At 38.2% G+C, this 17,352-nt stretch overlaps 2 protein-coding genes and 1 pseudogene across 5 annotated transcripts in view; 1 reads left to right on the forward strand and 2 right to left on the reverse strand.

Moving 5' to 3' along the window:
* ANKIB1 (ankyrin repeat and IBR domain containing 1) overlaps nt 1-17,352 on the reverse strand; it is a 192,321-nt gene that overhangs the window by 160,483 nt on the left and 14,486 nt on the right. Inside the window, exon 2 of one of the 4 annotated variants that reach the window (XM_053608656.1) lies at nt 10,282-10,404. The exons of the other annotated variants lie outside the window; for them this stretch is intronic. The gene's annotated coding sequence lies outside the window, so the exon portion shown is untranslated. The remainder of the gene's footprint in view (nt 1-10,281; nt 10,405-17,352) is intronic. 4 annotated transcript variants of the gene reach the window in all.
* On the forward strand, nt 368-944 carry LOC128598263 (ubiquitin-conjugating enzyme E2 E1-like; annotated as a pseudogene).
* Nucleotides 5,345-5,551, reverse strand: LOC128598264 (guanine nucleotide-binding protein G(I)/G(S)/G(O) subunit gamma-10-like). Its single transcript, XM_053608661.1, has one exon. It carries the CDS (start codon nt 5,549-5,551, stop codon nt 5,345-5,347), a length of 207 nt encoding a protein of 68 aa, XP_053464636.1.

The raw sequence follows: 17,352 nt of genomic DNA on the forward strand, positions 1-17,352 counted from the left end.
ATTTATGTTACTCTATTAATAAAGAATTCCTTTTACTGTTAATACTATGTTTTACTATATTGTGTAAATCCCACTAAGCATGAGATCCTTCCATTTTTTGGAAACTGTGTGTATACAAGTTAATAATCACATCAAATTACCATTTTAAGTTTGGCACCTTGGTGTGTGTCTACAGTCCCAGCTACTCAAGAAGCTGAGGTGGGAGGATCTCTTCAGCCCAGGAGTTTGAGGCAAGCAGGGACAACACAATAAGACCCTGTCTCTTAAGAAAAAAAATCCCTCCCAGCAAGAGAGACAGGGGTGGCTAGGGGCATGGAGGAGCCAACACAAAGAGAGGCTGTTTGTGAGGTGGGGTGCAGGGTTCACTATGTCAGATGACCATTAGAGGGCCAGCACTAGCTCCTCCTCATATTCTTTCTCCAACCAGCAAACTGAGAAAGAAACAAACACCCCGAAGAAGGAGAGGAAAGCCAGCATGAGGAAAAACTCCAAATTCCTCTCTATCAGCGCCAAGAGGATTCAAAAGAAACTGGCAAACATCACTTTAGACCCCCCACCTAACAGGAGTGCTGATCCCATAAGCCATAACATCTATGAATGGAGATCAACCATTCCAGGACCTCCAGGATCTGGGTATGAGGGTGGTGTATTCTTCCTTGATATTACTTTTACACCAGAATATCCCTTCAAGCCTCCAAAGGTTACATTTCAGACAAGAATCTATCATTGTAATATTAACAGTCGAGGTGTTATTTGCTTGGATATATATCGAAAGATAACTGGAGTCCAGCACAAAGCATTTCTAAAGTCCTCTTTTCTATCTGCTCACTTCTTACAGACTATAATTCTGCCCACCCATTAGTAGGAAATATTGCCACTCAGTATACAACAGAGCAGAATATATCAGAATGGCCAGACAGTGGACCAAGAGACATACTACATAAAAACATAAAAACCCATACATTGGGTTTTCACAATTCTTAGATTATCTGTCTGTCACAGAAGAGAACTGATAATGATTTTGAAGGGGTGGGGGACAGTGGGAGTTGGTAAAGAGTAGGGTATTTCTGGTTTTTTTTTTTTTTTTGGCCGGGGCTGGGTTTGAACCTGCCACCTCCGGCATATGGGACTGGCGCCCTACTCCTTGAGCCACAGGTGCTGCCCAGGGTATTTCTATAACAGATATTTAGTCTTATTTCCCAAGATTTGGTTATAACTTAAGGTATCTTACTGTATTACACAGAATTGGTAATAGGAACTTTTAAAACTTCATTAGTTCTGCAATATTACCTGAAATGTAGTACAGAAAAGAATGTACATTTAGATATTTGGGTTCAATTGCTTGTAGTCTGTAAATTTAAAACAGCTTAATTTTGTACAGGTTACATACATGGCCATTTGTAAAGTACCTCTAAGACTATATATGTTCTTTTTTGGGGGGAGGAGATTTGTTTCCCTTTCTTGGAAGGGAATATTGATTATTTAACAGTTTTTAGAGAATATCATCTCATATATATAAAATGGGCATGTGGCTGTAAGACAACATACAGGAAATGAGTAGCTAATGTATTTTATTTTATATGCCAATCTACTTTGTTAAAGGTTTGAATCAGAACTTGTGGAAACCTGTAGTGAAATACCTTAAACTGTTAACTATAATGCGTAGAATAGGAATTGCTTGTGGATTGGTTATATGTTGTGGACTACTTAAGTCTAATTTGTTCCTGTGTTAATAAACAATATTAAAAAGGATCACTTGAGCTCAAGAGTTCGAGACCAGCTTGAGCAAGAGAAAGACATCATCTCTACAAAAATAGAAAACTTATCTCGGTGTGTTAGCAGATAGATGCCTGTAGTACTAGCTACTCAGGAGGCTAAGGCAGGAGGATCCCTTCAGCCCAGGAGTTAAAGGGTAGGGTGAGTTATGATGATGCTACTATACTCCAGCCAGGTGATAGAGTGAGATTCTGTCTCATAAATAAATAAATAAAATAATTCTAAATTTTGCAGATTTTTGGCCGGGGCTGGGTTTGAACCTGCCACCTCCAGCATATGGGGCCAGCGCCCTACTCCATTGAGCCACAGGAGCCGCCAAAAAAAACAACAACAATTTTTTCAATATCTTTCATTAGAAAGAAATCATGTGAAAAGGTTATTTTATTAATTTTCAATTAAAGGGGAAAATAAACTTCTAGTCCACTTTCAAATATATAAAAAAAATGAAAATGATTATAATACTCAATTTAAAAAAAGGTTTAATTCTGAAGAAACTATGAACAAAAGTTTCTCTGTTAAGTAAATTGTGGTAAATCTATTCAATAGAATGGGTAATTTAGGTACTAAAAATCACATGTATTTTATGTGAGAAAATGCTTACAGATAAATAATTATCTGTAATTATATGCAATATATCACAAATACATAAAATATACACAAGGAAACATACTGCTAACTCTGGTTCTCTCTCTGTGGCAAAACTATGCAATTGTACTTGGAATTTTTCTGTTATTCTCTTTGGTATTTTTCAAAGCTTCCATAAAAAAGGTATTTAAAAATAGATCTAATGATAAGTATAATATGTGAAAGTAATAATTACAAAAAGATTCAAGATCTAGATTATATGTTATATAAAATACAGTTGACCCTCCATATCCACACTATATGTTACATAAAATACAGTTGACCCTCGATATCCACAGGTTCCACATCTGCAGATTCAACTGCAGATTGAAAATATTCAGGAAAAAACAATAAAAAGTAACAATACAAAAAATAATTTAAGATATAATACTATGCCATTTTATTTAAGAAACTTGAGCATCTGTGGATTTTTGTTATCTGTGGAGCATAGGGGTAGAAGGGGTCTTGGAATCAATCCCCCACAAATACTGTGGGACAAGTGTATGTAATACATATTGTTGGAATGATATACAATCAAGATGATTCAGCACCGTTTATAACAGCATCATAGTGGAAACAAAAATCTATCAAAAGTTACACAAAAAATCAACTGTACTTTTATAAATTAGCTGCAATCAGTTGGAAAATAAAATTTTCTAGAATTCTATTTATAATTATCATGAAAAACATAAGATACTTGGAAATAAATTTAACATAAAATGTAAGACCTCCTTGCTGAAAACTACAAATATTCTTGAGATTAAAGAATTAAATAAGTAGAGAAATAAACCACATTCATAGATTAGAAGACTAAATATGGAAATGCAAAGGACCTAAAATATCCAAAGCAATCTTAAAAAAAAAAAAAAAAATCTAGGGCGGCGCCTGTGGCTCAAGGAGTAGGGCGCCGGTCCCATATGCCAGAGGTGGCGGGTTCAAACCCAGCCCCGGCCAAAAAAAAAAAAAAATCTAGACAATTTGATTATCTGATTTTAAGGCTTACTTAAGATGGTGGTATTAGCATAATGTTCATCAACAGATCAGTGGAACAGAAAAGAAAAAAAGTACTCAGAAGTAGACACATTTAAATAGCATTGTGATTTTTCAACAAAGGTACAAAGCAATCTGATGGGGAAAGTTAACTCCTTTTATCATATGACAGAATAAATGGATATCCTTATGAAAAAAACACCTGACCCTTCTGCAGATCATATATAAAAAATATAGATCACAGACCTAAATGTAAAAGCTAAACCCCCAAGGTTAGTATCTAGAATGCACAATGAACTTTTACAAATGGAAAACAACAAAAAAGTAATATCTTACTACTGGGATTATTGTTCCCAGATCCCTGGGAGGATTCTACTTTACTGTCCTTTTATATCAATGTTGTTCATATGACTTGCTCTGGCCAGTGAATTTTAAGTAGAAATAAAGCATGACATTTCTGAAAGCCAACATGTGATTCTATCACTGGTCTTTTTCTTATTACCATTTAAGACCCAGGAAGGAACTTCTCTGTCAGTATAGGTCCCAGAATGAAATGACAAAGAACAAATACAAAGCAGATCTCTGCAGTTGACATGTTAAGTGAATGAAAAATAAATGTTTGTTATTATTAGTGACTTAAATTTTGTGATCATTTGTTTCTATAACTTAGTCTCAACTGATACAGCAATAAGTAAGCAATTCACAGAAAAGTAAACCCAAAAAACCTATAAACGGAAGCTAAACAGTTAAACTTTATTGTTATCATATAAATCCAGAAGATAATCCAGAACTCTTATATATTTAAACTACACCAAAGTCCTAAGCTCCTCCTGTGTTTACACTGTCATTCTTAGCATGCAGTTTCTACCTAGTTGGTGATAAAATGGCAGCTATATCTCCAGACTACATTCCAAACTTGGTATGTCTCATCCTTTCATCTTTGTCTTAAATACCATGTCCTCAGAGACATTTTCCTTGAATATCTTTTCTAAATAAGTTTTTTTTTGCTGTTATAGAAAATGAGTTAAGTAGAAATTTTATTTCCAAGCTCTTCAAAGATTATTACAAACACAAATAATGTATCCTTCTAAAAGTGTTACAATTAAATCAAAGGCACATCATAAAGTACTGGTGTCATGAATTCTTTTAAGTTGTAATATTTTCAAATTAAGTTATTTTTAACCACTTACAAAGTTCTGTAGGTCACATTTTAAATGTGTTTAAAGACATGAAATAATGTAAAATTTTTTTTCACATACAATTACAAAGTAGACGAACATAAGAATACAAAGGCTGATTCTGCTTCTTAGGGGCAAACTAAAACACAATATTCATCTTTCCAAACAAGTTTGCTAAGAAACAGCTCTCATGTTTAGTGTTAAAAATAAAACAATCTTCTCATTTAGAAAAATCAAGACATCTTTTGATTTGTAAAGCCTGTTCTTCTCCCCCAACTGTAACTTTCTTGTTCATTCAGAAATTGTAAATTTATGAGAAACAAGTAAATTTTCTTATGGTATAAAAATCCTTGTCAGGAAAAACAATTACAAATATTTGATTTTTTTTAACAAACAAAAATGTTTTCCTTTCTAAAATGAAAACATCCAGTAAATAAAATAGACCTAATATTCCAGGCATAGCAATAGCAGTAATTCACTTATGAAAGATGTGTGTTTGGTATATCTGGAGGTAAGGTTTTGTCTTAAGTATAAAGTACTTTACAAAAAAATTCAGGCCATTATTATTTAAAACTCCACTCCTTCACTCAGTTTCTTTATTTGTAGTAGAAACTCATCAATTCCTGTGGGATTTTGACTATGGGACCCAGCCACTGGAAAGGACTAAAATATCTAAAAGTCATTGGCTGGGGAAAGTGTTTTCTTGAGACTTGGAGGCAGTCATTCATCACTTTGTACTTGAAGGCATTCCTCAGAGAACTTCTTCCCTAGACTCTTCAGAGTAAAGCACAGGATCTGGGCTCCCAGAAGGGTTTGCTTCCAGCTGGAACGCCCACCAGCAGGGCATCCTTGCAGGCATTCTTCATGTAGTACTGCTGAAGCTCTGCGGTCGCCTGAGACACCTTGATGCGCTCCATGCTGGCTTCCAGCTTGAACTGCTCCACCAGGTGCTGCAGGGCACTCACGCTGGCCCCGGAGGACATGGCAGCCTCTAAATAAATTTTTAATCTAGCCCTCACATTACTCTCTATCATTTAATCCATGTAAATTTGACTTATTTATATGCTTACTGTTTGGCCACCCCACTAGATTATAAACTTGCTAAGGACAGAGGCCATGACTGTTTTATTCCATGGTAGAAAGCCAGCAGCTAACATTGTGGTGCATTTAAAAAGCTCAATAAATATTTACAAATCTATTTTTTAAATGTATAACTTAGGTCTTCTCTCTGCCACAAACCCTTTCCCTCCTCCTAGAAAAATCACTACCCTTAAATTCGTTTTTAAAAAATGCTGAATAAACTAAGACAGCCTCTACAGAAAGTAAAGAAAATCCTCAAAAAGCTAAAAGCAGACATTCCGTTTGATCCCGCAATCTCACTACTAGGTATTTGCCAAGAAATAGAAAAATCATTGCAGCTCAATTCACAGTCGCCAAGATGTACAATCAACCCAAGTGCCCATCAATCCATGAATGGATTAATAAACTATGGTGTATATATAATATGGAATACTATTCAGCCATAAAAAGATGGAGACTTTACATCTTTTGTAGTAACCTGGACAGTGTTGAACAATATTCTTCTTAGTAAAGTATCATGAGAATGGCAAAGTATCCAATGTACTCAATGCTAATATGAAACCAGTAGAACAAACTACATGCCCACATGAGAGGAAAAACACAATTAAATTGTGTTTAATTTAGTTACACAACACAAGAGGAGAGGGGATGGGTAAGCAGTCACCTAATGAGCACAATGTAAGGGAATATGGCAAATCCTGGGTGAAGAGCTCAACTGCAACTTGGACTTTACCTAACAAACGCAAAGTAACCTTATCATTTGTACCCTCATATTAATCTGAAGTAAAAATAAATACTGCAAAATAAGCTAGGTGTTCATTACTAGGATAGACCATATAAACGACGGTTAATCACACAATGAAATACTATGCAGTAGATAAAAGATACCCAAAAAGTTTTACATGTTCGTTAACGAAAGGAATTGTCTATTTGCACAAATTATACACTTGTAAGTAAAAATATTTCTTTGTAACTCCCATAGATAAATGCAACATCAAATTACTGAGCTCAAGTGATCCTTACACTTCAGCCTCACAAGTAGCTGGGACTACAGGCCTACACCACTATGCCCAGCTAATTTTTGTATTTTCTGTAGAGACAGGATGTTACTATGCTGTCCAGGTTAGATTCAAACACCTGGACTCTTGCCTCAGCCTCCAAAGTGCTGGGATTATATGTACGGAGCCCCGGAGCTCAGCCTCTCTCATCTATCAGGTTTCTTTTTTTTCTTTTCTTTGAGACAGAGTCTCACCATGTTGCCCTGGGTAGAGTACCGTGGCATCACAGCTCACAGCAACCACAAACTCTTGGGCTTAAGCGATTCTCTTGCCTCAGGATCCCAAGTAGCTGGGACTACAGGTGCCCACCACAATGCCTGGCTATTTTTTTGTTGTAGTTGTCATGATTCAGCAGGCCTGGGCCAGATTCAAACCCACCAGTCCCTGTGTATGTGGCCGGGGCCCTAACCACTGAGCTAAGGGTGCTAAGCTGTCTATTAGGTTTCTTAAAACATGTTCTAAGGAAGACGAGAAACATAAACTTTACCTCTTTTAACAAAGTATCACTAATCTTTATTTAAACAAAGTTTCTAAAAATGACTGCATAGATTGAACTATGTAAACCAGGGGTCTCAAACTATGGCCTACGGGCACAGGCGATGTGACTGTATTCATTCTCATTTTGTTTTTTTACTTCAAAATAAGATATGTGCAGTGTGCATAGGAATTTGTTCATAGTTTTTTTTTAAACTGTAGTCTGGACCTCCATCTGTCTGAGGAACAGTGAACTGCCCCCTGTTTAAAAACTTTGAGGACCCCTGATAAACACAAAAAGTATAAAGAACAAAACTCTAATCAATGGATTAACTGTGCTCTTCTTTAGAGAAAGGCAATTTACAGGTTTGATATTACACTTGTTAGATATTGTTGCTAAAGAAAATATTTAACAACAGAGCTTAAGAATACATGTGTAAAAGTGGATTTTAAAAAAGCCCAAAGGTCTAGATTAATTAGGAGATGAACACAGGACAATCTAGTCCTATGGTTTACACATATATACTTTCTGTTATTTCATTCTCATACAATCTCACCTGCATTTTACAACAGAGAAACAGACTTTGGGAGTTTACTCATTTTGAGGCCTTATAGCAGTGGTTCTCAACCTTCCTAATGCCGCGGCCCTTTAATATAGTTCCTGTGGGTCATGACCCACAGGTTGAGAAACCACTGCCTTATGGAATATTGAGAAAATTCTCAGTTTGAATCCTAGCTCTACCACTTACTAGGTTATAAGCTACTTAAAATCTTTGAGTCTAACATGTAAAAGTAGATAATTAGGCAAGCTTCCCTTCTGGGATATTATAAAACAAGGGTATACATACAATGTTTGTTAAATAGTATGTACCTAGTATAATGTAGCTATCATCACTGTGATTACTAATTAAGTTGTCCAAAATCACACGGCTGTATCTATTTCCAAACTCTTCTTTCTTTAAAAAATATTTAATAAAACTATATATAGTATCAACATTGGAAAATATATAGAAAAGCATAAAGAAGAAAATAAAAAGATCATTGTAATCCCTAAATGCTAAATTAGTCACTGTTAACATATTGATATTGGGCGGCACCTGTGGCTCAGTCGGTAAGGCGCTGGCCCCATATGCCGAGGGTGGCGGGTTCAAACCCGGCCCCGGCCAAACTGCAACCAAAAAAAAATAGCCGGGCGTTGTGGTGGGCGCCTGTAGTCCCAGCTACTTGGGAGGCTTGAGGCAAGAGAATCGCTTAAGCCCATGAGTTGGAGGTTGCTGTGAGCTGTGTGAGGCCACGGCACTCTACCAAGGGCCATAAAGTGAGACTCTGTCTCTACAAAAAAAAAAAAAAACATATTGATATTTTCTGCTTCTTTTCCCTTACATTGTACATACGTATACGGCCTTCTTTTTTATTGCAGAACTGGATCGTGCTGTACAATAAAGTTGGAATCTTTTCTTTTGTACTTAACTATCTTGAGCATTTCTTTATGTAATTAAATATCCCTTGAATATATTTTTATTTTATTTTAGAGGAACAGGGTCTCATCCTGTTGCCTAGGCTAGAGTGTAGTGGTATTACCACAGCTGACTGCAATCTCAAACACCTGGGCTCCAGCAATTCTTCTGCCTTAGCCTTCTGAGTAACTGGGACTATAGGTGTGTAGGCACAAGCATAATATAGGCTGATATTCCAGAGAACTTGGGCAGAATGGCCCCAGGCCTCAGTACCCCGTACTCTGCATGCCTATAGTGGCAAGGGGAGGGTTGGAATGCTCAGCAGATTAGATAAGAAACTAGTCTGGGTCTGAAAACCATCTAGATAGCAATCAGCAGTTTAGCAGAAACAGGATTGCAGTAGAGTTAGAAGGCAGTTGACAATTACCCTCAAGCTGTGGCTATCCAGCCTGTGGGCTGTAACCATTCCTCAGTAAGCCCTTAGGATGGAATTGTTTAATCCCTGGTTTAATACTTTACTGTCCTTCAGGCAGTCTTCTTTGATCAAAAGACCACCTGTCTGAGTTATAAGACTGTTAAGTTTTTACTTTTTTACTTTGTATGTACATGCCCCAAAATCCTAATAAAAGGCTCTTGAGATTCTGGTTCCAGGCAGCACCTATCTGCCTCACTACAAGCTGATACAGTGCCTGTCTCTCCAGGTCTCAGCAGAAACTGTGTGTGTGAATTTCTCACTCTGGTCCTCTCTCTGTCTCCCTGGGCAGTTGGGAAAGTCCCCACTTAGAGAATTCTCAGTCTGCCATGGTGCAGCTCCCTCCCACACTGCAATAGAGGTGTCTGCTGGGCCTCATTCTTGCTCACACTGGTTGAATATATTTTAATAATAAGTAATAATCTAATTCTAATACACAAATAATAATTTAGTTTCTGCTTTACATTTAAGTTGGCTCTAATTTATCACCAAAATGGGTAAACTTATATATATATATATATATGTGTGTGTGTGTGTGTATACACACATATATATATATCTCAGAACCTATTTCTTACAGGATGCTTTAAGCCATGCAGCGCTATTTTCTCATCAAAGCCCCTACCATTAACATACACATTAACATTCAAGTTCTGATTTGCATCTAAAAGAAAGAGTTAATTAATTTGTTCTTTATACATCTTTAGCTATTAATATTGAATTTTAGCATTAAGAACATTCTATTGCCATAGAAACTAAATATAATTAAGGCTAAGAGCTTCCTCAAGTCTATTGCCTATTCTCAGGGCACAGACCTAGTCCAAGACTAGAAACTCTCCAACATCAGAAAAAGAACCTGAATTCTATGCACCTGACTCAATATTTTTGGATTCACTTTTATATTTCATATACCTTAATGAAATATAAAAGGACAATAGGCAACTGGGCACGGTGAGTCTGGGGAGATAAGACTCCAGATATCTCTGGCTGGTGGTATCTGCCTATAATCATCCCTTTGAGGATACAGGCAGTCAGCAAGGGACTTCTGGACCCCAAGAGGAGGACAAAAACAGTGGGAAACTGGCAAGTGGTTGCGTGTGTTCGATGGACCTAATCATGCCAGCAACCGTAAGTACAAGCAGCAGTGAGACTGCAAACCAGAAAGGCCTTACCTGTGAACCGTTTTGGTGTTTTTGGACTTGGCACTCAGTTGAACTGCCTTGGGGAGAGCTTCAGCAGGAGTGCGGAGAACTTTGGGCATTGGCTGGGGCCCCAGACAGAGCCACTGAGCTGGGCTGCAGGGAGCCATTGTGTGAGAGAACTGCCCCAGCAAGCTCCACCATCAGGGTCCCAGAGCAAGGATCGGGTGGGACCTAGTTACCTAGCGACTGAGCAGCCTAAAGGCGGGGAGTGAGCTGCCCTACAACCTTAACCGTTAGGGGCAGAGTGAGACCGTTTTGGCACTCTGGAGGCTTGGGCTGTTGCCCAGGGTAGAGTGCCATGTTGTCACAGATAATAGCAACCTCAAATTCCTGGGCTTGGCGCTGCCCACATCTCCATAAGATCTGTGCCGCGACCCTGCACCAACTGGGCCCCCACATGCCCTGACCAGGAACTGCGGGAGCCATGCAACCCTGCATCCTCCATCCTGTGTCCAGCCTCCACACTGGCCCGCTCATCTGGCCAGAGATACTGGTAGCCGTGTGCCCTCTGGAGCCCTCCTTGCCTCCACGCAGAGTCCTTCTCCTGGCCAGAGACTGCTGAAGCATCGGGCTTTCTGTGCCAAAGTCACTCGAGGCCAGGCACTCCCAGAACCATGCACACCACCCCCAACCCTGTTGCTGGATCCGGGTATGTCACACACTGCAGCTGCTTCCACAACCAGAACTCCCTAGCTAGAGCAGCCCCAGAGGAACTACATAGGGTCAACTCCCACCAAAGATCAAGCAACAATAGAGTGAGCCCACTGGGATATAATCTTCAAGAGACACCTCCCCAACTCTGAGGACGGCCAGAGGCAATGGTGAAAAACAATCATGAGGCAAAATCAACAGAAAAACTCTGGCAATATGAATAATCAGAGTATATCAATTCCTCCAAGGATCAATGGGGCAGACACAACACAAGACCCAAGCACAAACAAATAGATGAGATGTCAGAAATCGAATTCACAATCTGGATAGCAAATAAGATTGAATTAGAACTCCAAGCAGTAACCGAAAAGATATCTCAAGAATTCAACAAATTCAAAGACCAAATGACCAAAGATTTTGACACATTGAGACAAGAAGTTGCAGCCCTCAAAGATCTGAGAAACACAGTAGAATCACTCAGCAACAGAATGGAGCAAGCAGAAGAAAGGATTTCTGACATTGAAGACAGAGTTTTCTAATGCTCCCAAACTCTCAAAGAGGAAGAGAAATGGAGGGCAAAAACAGATCACTCTCTCAGAGAGCTCTGGGATAATTCGGAGAAAACCAGTATTCATCTTATAGGGATCCTCAAAAGTGACGAAGTGGCTTCACAAAGCACAGAGTCTCTTATCCATGAGATTATGAAGGAGAACTTTCCAGACATGCCAAGAGATTCTGAAATTCAGATAGCAGACAGTTTCAGAACTCCAGCATGACTCAACCCAAATAAGACATCCCGAAGACACATCATAATCAATTTCACTACAGTTAATATGAAGGAGAAAATTCTGAGAGCCACCAGACGAAAGAAAACCATTACCTACAAGGGGAAGAATATTAGAATAACTGCAGATCTCTCTGCTGAAACCTTTCAAGCTAGAAGAGGATGGTCATCGACTTTTAATCTCCGAAAACAAAATAACTTTCAACCCAGGATCCTATACCCAGCTAAACTGAGTTTCATTTATGACAGAGAAATTAAATACTTCAATGACATTCACATGTTGAAGAAATTTGTCCTAAGTAAACCTGCTCTCCAGGATATCCTCAGACCTATCCTCCATAAAGACCAGCGTAATCCTCCACCACAAAAGTAAACTCACCCAGAAAATTTTGATCAAATTCCAAATTCCTTGGGGCGGCGCCTGTGGCTCAGTGAGTAGGGCTCCGGCCCCATATGCCAAGGGTGGCGGGTTCAGACCCAGCCCCGGCCAAACTGCAACCAAAAAATAGCCGGGCGTTGTGGCGGGCGCCTGTAGTCCCAGCTGCTCGGGAGGCTGAGGCAAGAGAATCACGTAAGCCCAAGAGTTAGAGGTTGCTGTGAGCCGTGTGACGCCACGGCACTCTACCTGAGGGTGGTACAGTGAGACTCTGTCTCTACAAAAAAAAAAAAAAAAATTCCAAATTCCACAGTCACAAAAGGATTAAAAATGTCCACTGGACTCTCGAAAGGCTTATCAATATTCTCAATGTGAATGGTTTACACTGTCCTCTAAAGAGGCAGGAGGTTGGCTGACTGGATACAAAAACTCAAGCCAGATATCTGCTGCATACAAGAATCGCATCTTACATTAAAAGACAAATATAGACTCAAGTTGAAGGGATGGTCATCTATATTCCAGGCAAATGGAAAGTAGAAAAAGCAGGCGTTGCAATCCTGTTCGCAGATGCAATAGGCTTTAAACCAACCAAAATAATTAAGGATAAGGATGGACACGTCATATTTGTTAAAAGTAATACTCAATATGATGAGATCTCTATTATTAATATTTATGCACCCAACCACAATGCACCTCAATTTATAAGAGAAACTCTAACAGACATGAGCAACTCGATTTCCTCCAGTTCCATAGTAGTTGGAGATTTTTAACACCCTTTTAGCAGTGCTGGATAGATCCTCCAAAAAGAAGCTAAGCAAAGAAATTTTAGATTTAAACTCAACCATTCAACATCTGGACTTAACAGACATCTACAGAACATTTCATCCCAACAAAACTGAATACACATTCTTCTCATCAGCCCACAGAACATACTCCAAAATTGACCACCTCCTAGGCCACAAATCTAACCTCAGCAAATTGAAAAAAACAGAAATTATTCCTTGCATCTTCTCAGACCATCATGGAATAAAAGTTGAACTCAATAACAACAGGAACCTGCATATACATACAAGAACATGGAAGCTAAACGTTATGCTGAAGGATAGATGGATTATAGAAGAGATTATAAGAAGGAAATCACCAAATTTTTGGAAAAAAAACATCAAGACACGAATTAGCAGAACATCTGGGATACTGCAAAGGCAGTCCTAAGAGGGAAATTTTTAGCACTGCAAGCCTTCCTCAAGAAAATGGAAAGAGAGGAAGTTAATAACTTAATGGGACATCTCAAGCAACTGGAGAAGGAAGAACACTCCAACCCCAAACCCAGCAGAAGAAAAGAAATAACCGAAATCAGAGCAGAACTAAATGAAATTGAAAACAAAAGAATTATACAACAGATCAATAAATCCAAAAGTTGGTTTTCTGATCAGATCAATAAAATAGATAAACCTCTGGCCAACCTAATCAGGAAAGAAAGAGTAAAATCTCTAATTTCATCAATCAGAAATGGTAAAGATGAAATAACAACAGACCCCTCAGAAATTCCAAAAATTCTTAACGAATACTACAAGATACTCTACTCTCAGAAATATGAAAATCTGAAAGAAATTGACCAACACCTGGAAGTACGCCACCTACCAAGACTTAGCCAGAACGAACTGGAAATGTTGAACAGGCCTATATCAAGTTCTGAAATAGCATCAACTATACAAAATCTCCCTAAAAAGAAAAGCCCAGGGCCAGATTGCTTTACGTCAGAATTCTACCAAACCTTTAAAGAAGAACTAGTACCTATACTACTAAACCTCTTCCAAAATATAGAAAAAGAAGGAATATTACCCAACACATTCTATGAAGCAAACATCACCTTGATCCCCAAACCAGAGAAAGACCCCAAAAGAAAAGAAAATTATAGACAAATATCACTAATGAATATTGATGCTAAAATACTGAATAGGATCCTAACAAACAGAATCCAACAACACATCAAAAAAATTATACACCATGACCAAGTCGGATTTATCCCAGGGTCTCAAGGCTGGTTCAATATATGTAAATCTATAAATGTAATTCAGCACATTAACAAACTAAAAAATAAGGACCATATGATTCTTTCAATTGATGCAGAAAAAGCTTTTGATAATATCCAGCATCCCTTCATGATCAGAACACTTAAGAAAATTGGTATAGAAGGGACATTTCTTAAACTAATAGAGGCCATCTACAGCAAACCAACAGCCAATATCGTATTGAATGGAGTTAAATTGAAATCATTTCCACTTAGATCAGGAACCAGGCAAGGTTGCCCATTGTCTCCATTGCTCTTTAACATTGTAATGGAAGTTTTAGCCATTGCAATTAGGGAAGAAAAGGCGATCAAGGGTATCCACATAGGGTCAGAGAGATCAAACTTTCACTCATCACAGATAATATGATCTTATATCTGGAAAACACTAGGGATTCTACTACAAAACTTTTAGAAGTGATCAAGGAATACAGCAATGTCTCAGGCTACAAAATCAACACCGAGAAATCTGTAGCCTTTATATACACCAACAATAACCAGGCTGAAAAACAGTCAAGGACTCTATTCTTTTCACAGTAGTGCCAAAAAGATGAAATATTTGGGAGTACACCTGACAAAGGATGTGAAAGATCTCTACAAAGAGAACTGTGAAACCTTAAGAAATAGCTGAAGATGTTAACAGATGGAAAAACATACCATGCTCATGGCTGGGAAGAATCAACATTGTTAAAATGTCCATACTACCCAAAGCAATATATAATTTTAATGCAATTCCTATTAAAGCTCCATTGTCATATTTTAAAGATTTTGAAAAAACAATACTTCATTTTATATGGAATCGGAAAAAACCTCGAATAGCTAAAACATTACTCAGCAATAAAAACAAAGCAGGAGGAATCACGCTACCAGACCTGAGACTATACTATAAATTGCTAGTGATCAAAACAGCATGGTACTGGCACAAAAGCAGAGAAGTAGATGTCTGGAACAGAATAGAGAACCAAGAGATGAATCCAGCTACTTACCATTATTTGATCTTTGACAAGCCAATTAAAAACATTCAGTGGGGAAAAGATTCTCTATTTAACAAATGGTGCTGGGTAAACTGGCTGGCAACCTGTAGAAGATTGAAACTAGACCCACACCTTTCAGCATTAACTAAGATAGACTCTCACTGGGTAAAAGATTTAAACTTAAGACATGAAACTATAAAAATACTTGAAGAATGTGCAGGGAAAACTCTTGAAGGAATTGGCCTGGATGAATATTTTATGAGGAGGAATCCCCATGCAATTGAAGCAGTATCCAAAATACACTACTGGGACCTGATCAAACTAAAAAGCTTCTGCACAACCAAGAACACAGTAAGTAAAGCAAGCAGACAGCCCTCAGAATGGGAGAAAATATTTGCAGGTTATAAAGGTCTAATAACCAGAATCCACAGGGAACTCAAACATATTAGCAAGAAAAGAACACGTGACCCATCTCAGGGTGGGCAAGGGACTTGAAGAGAAACTTCTCTAAAGAAGACAGACGCACTATCTACAAACACATGAAAAAAAGCTCATCATCCTTAATCATCAGAGAAATGCAAATCAAAACTACTTTGAGATATCACCTAACCCTAGTAAGAGTAGCCCACATAACAAAATCCCCAAACCAGAGATGTTGGCGTGGATGTGGAGAAAAGGGCACACTTCTACACTGGTGGTGGGAATGCACACTAATATGTTCCTTCCTTCTGGAAGGATGTTTGGAGAATACTTAGAGACCTAAAAATAGACCTGCCATTTGATCGTATAATTCCTTTACTAGGTTTATACCCAGAAGACCAAAAATCACAATATAACAAAGACATCTGTACCAGAATGTTTAATGCAGCCCAATTCATAATTGCTAAGTCATGGAAGAAGCCCAAGTGTCCATCGACCCACAAATGGACTAGCAAATTATGGTACATGTATATCAAAAGAAAAATGGAGACTTTACCTCTTTCATGTTTACATGGATGGAACTGGAACGTATTCTTCTTAGCAAAGTATCTCAGGAGTGGAAGAAAAAGTATCCAATGTACTCAGCTCTACTATGAAGCTAAATTATAGCTTTCACATGAAGGCTATAACCGGACTACAGCACAAGAATATGGGGAAAGGACCAAGGAAGGGGAAGGGAGGGGGGAGGTTTTGGTGCAGGAAGGGTAGATGTGGGGCCACATCTACAGTGCATCTTAGAATGGGTGCAGGCGAAACTTACTAAATGCAGAATACAAATGCCTACAAACAGTAACTAAGAAAATGCCACGAAGGCTACGTTGAACAGTTTGATGAGAATATTTCAGATTGTATATGAAACCTGCACATTGTACCCCTTGATTGCACTAATGTACACAGCTATGATTTAACAATAAAAATAAATAATTTTTTTTAAAAAAAGGACAGCATATAATAGCTTGGAACACCTAGAAAAGAACTGAGACTTGAGCCATTATGCTTTCTGCCATCCTTAAGAAATGATAGCAGAAATGAACTTAAGTGCTACAGTGACTCTTTGCAACTGAAAAGTTAGGACCTAATTCAAACCATGATCTGACAATAGGGTATAATACCTAAAATGAAAAATGTAAAGTATATGACTTCCACATCAAGTACATAAAATAAAAGTCTTGTTATGCCAAGAGAAACACAGTAAGAGAATAAGATGCTTCTGTGGGACCTAACTACTCCAAATAAGGTACTTATAAGGCTACCTCAAAATACTAAAATCTACAAAACCCTCAAAAACCAAAATAGGGCCCGGTGCAGTGGCTCACGCCTATAATCCTAGCACTCTGGAAGGCTGAAGTGGGTGGAATGCCTGAGTTCACAGGTTTAAGACCAGCCTAAGCAAGAGCAAGGTCTCTAAAAATAGCAGACATTGTGGCAGGCGCCTACAGTCCCAGCTACTCAAGAGGCCGAGGTAAGAGAATCATTTGCACCCAAAAGTTTGAGGTTGCTGTGAGCTATGATGCCAGCACTCTACCGAGGGTGACAAAATGAGACTCTGTCTCAAAAAAAAAAAAAAAAAAATAGGACCAATACTTTTAATCCACTTAATGGAAATATTTAGGTATAAACATTTTTTTGGAGAATATAAAAAAGCTATGGTTTAAAGTTATAAATCATGATGTAAAGTCATCCAAAAGTAAGATACATACCAAAATAT

Source organism: Nycticebus coucang, chromosome 11, assembly GCF_027406575.1.
Source record: "Nycticebus coucang isolate mNycCou1 chromosome 11, mNycCou1.pri, whole genome shotgun sequence".
Lineage (NCBI taxonomy): Eukaryota > Metazoa > Chordata > Mammalia > Primates > Lorisidae > Nycticebus > Nycticebus coucang.

Excerpts from the sequence above, each read along its gene's own strand:
- LOC128598264 (XM_053608661.1), bottom strand. The coding sequence starts at position 5,551 with ATGTCCTCCGGGGCCAGCGTGAGTGCCCTGCAGCACCTGGTGGAGCAG.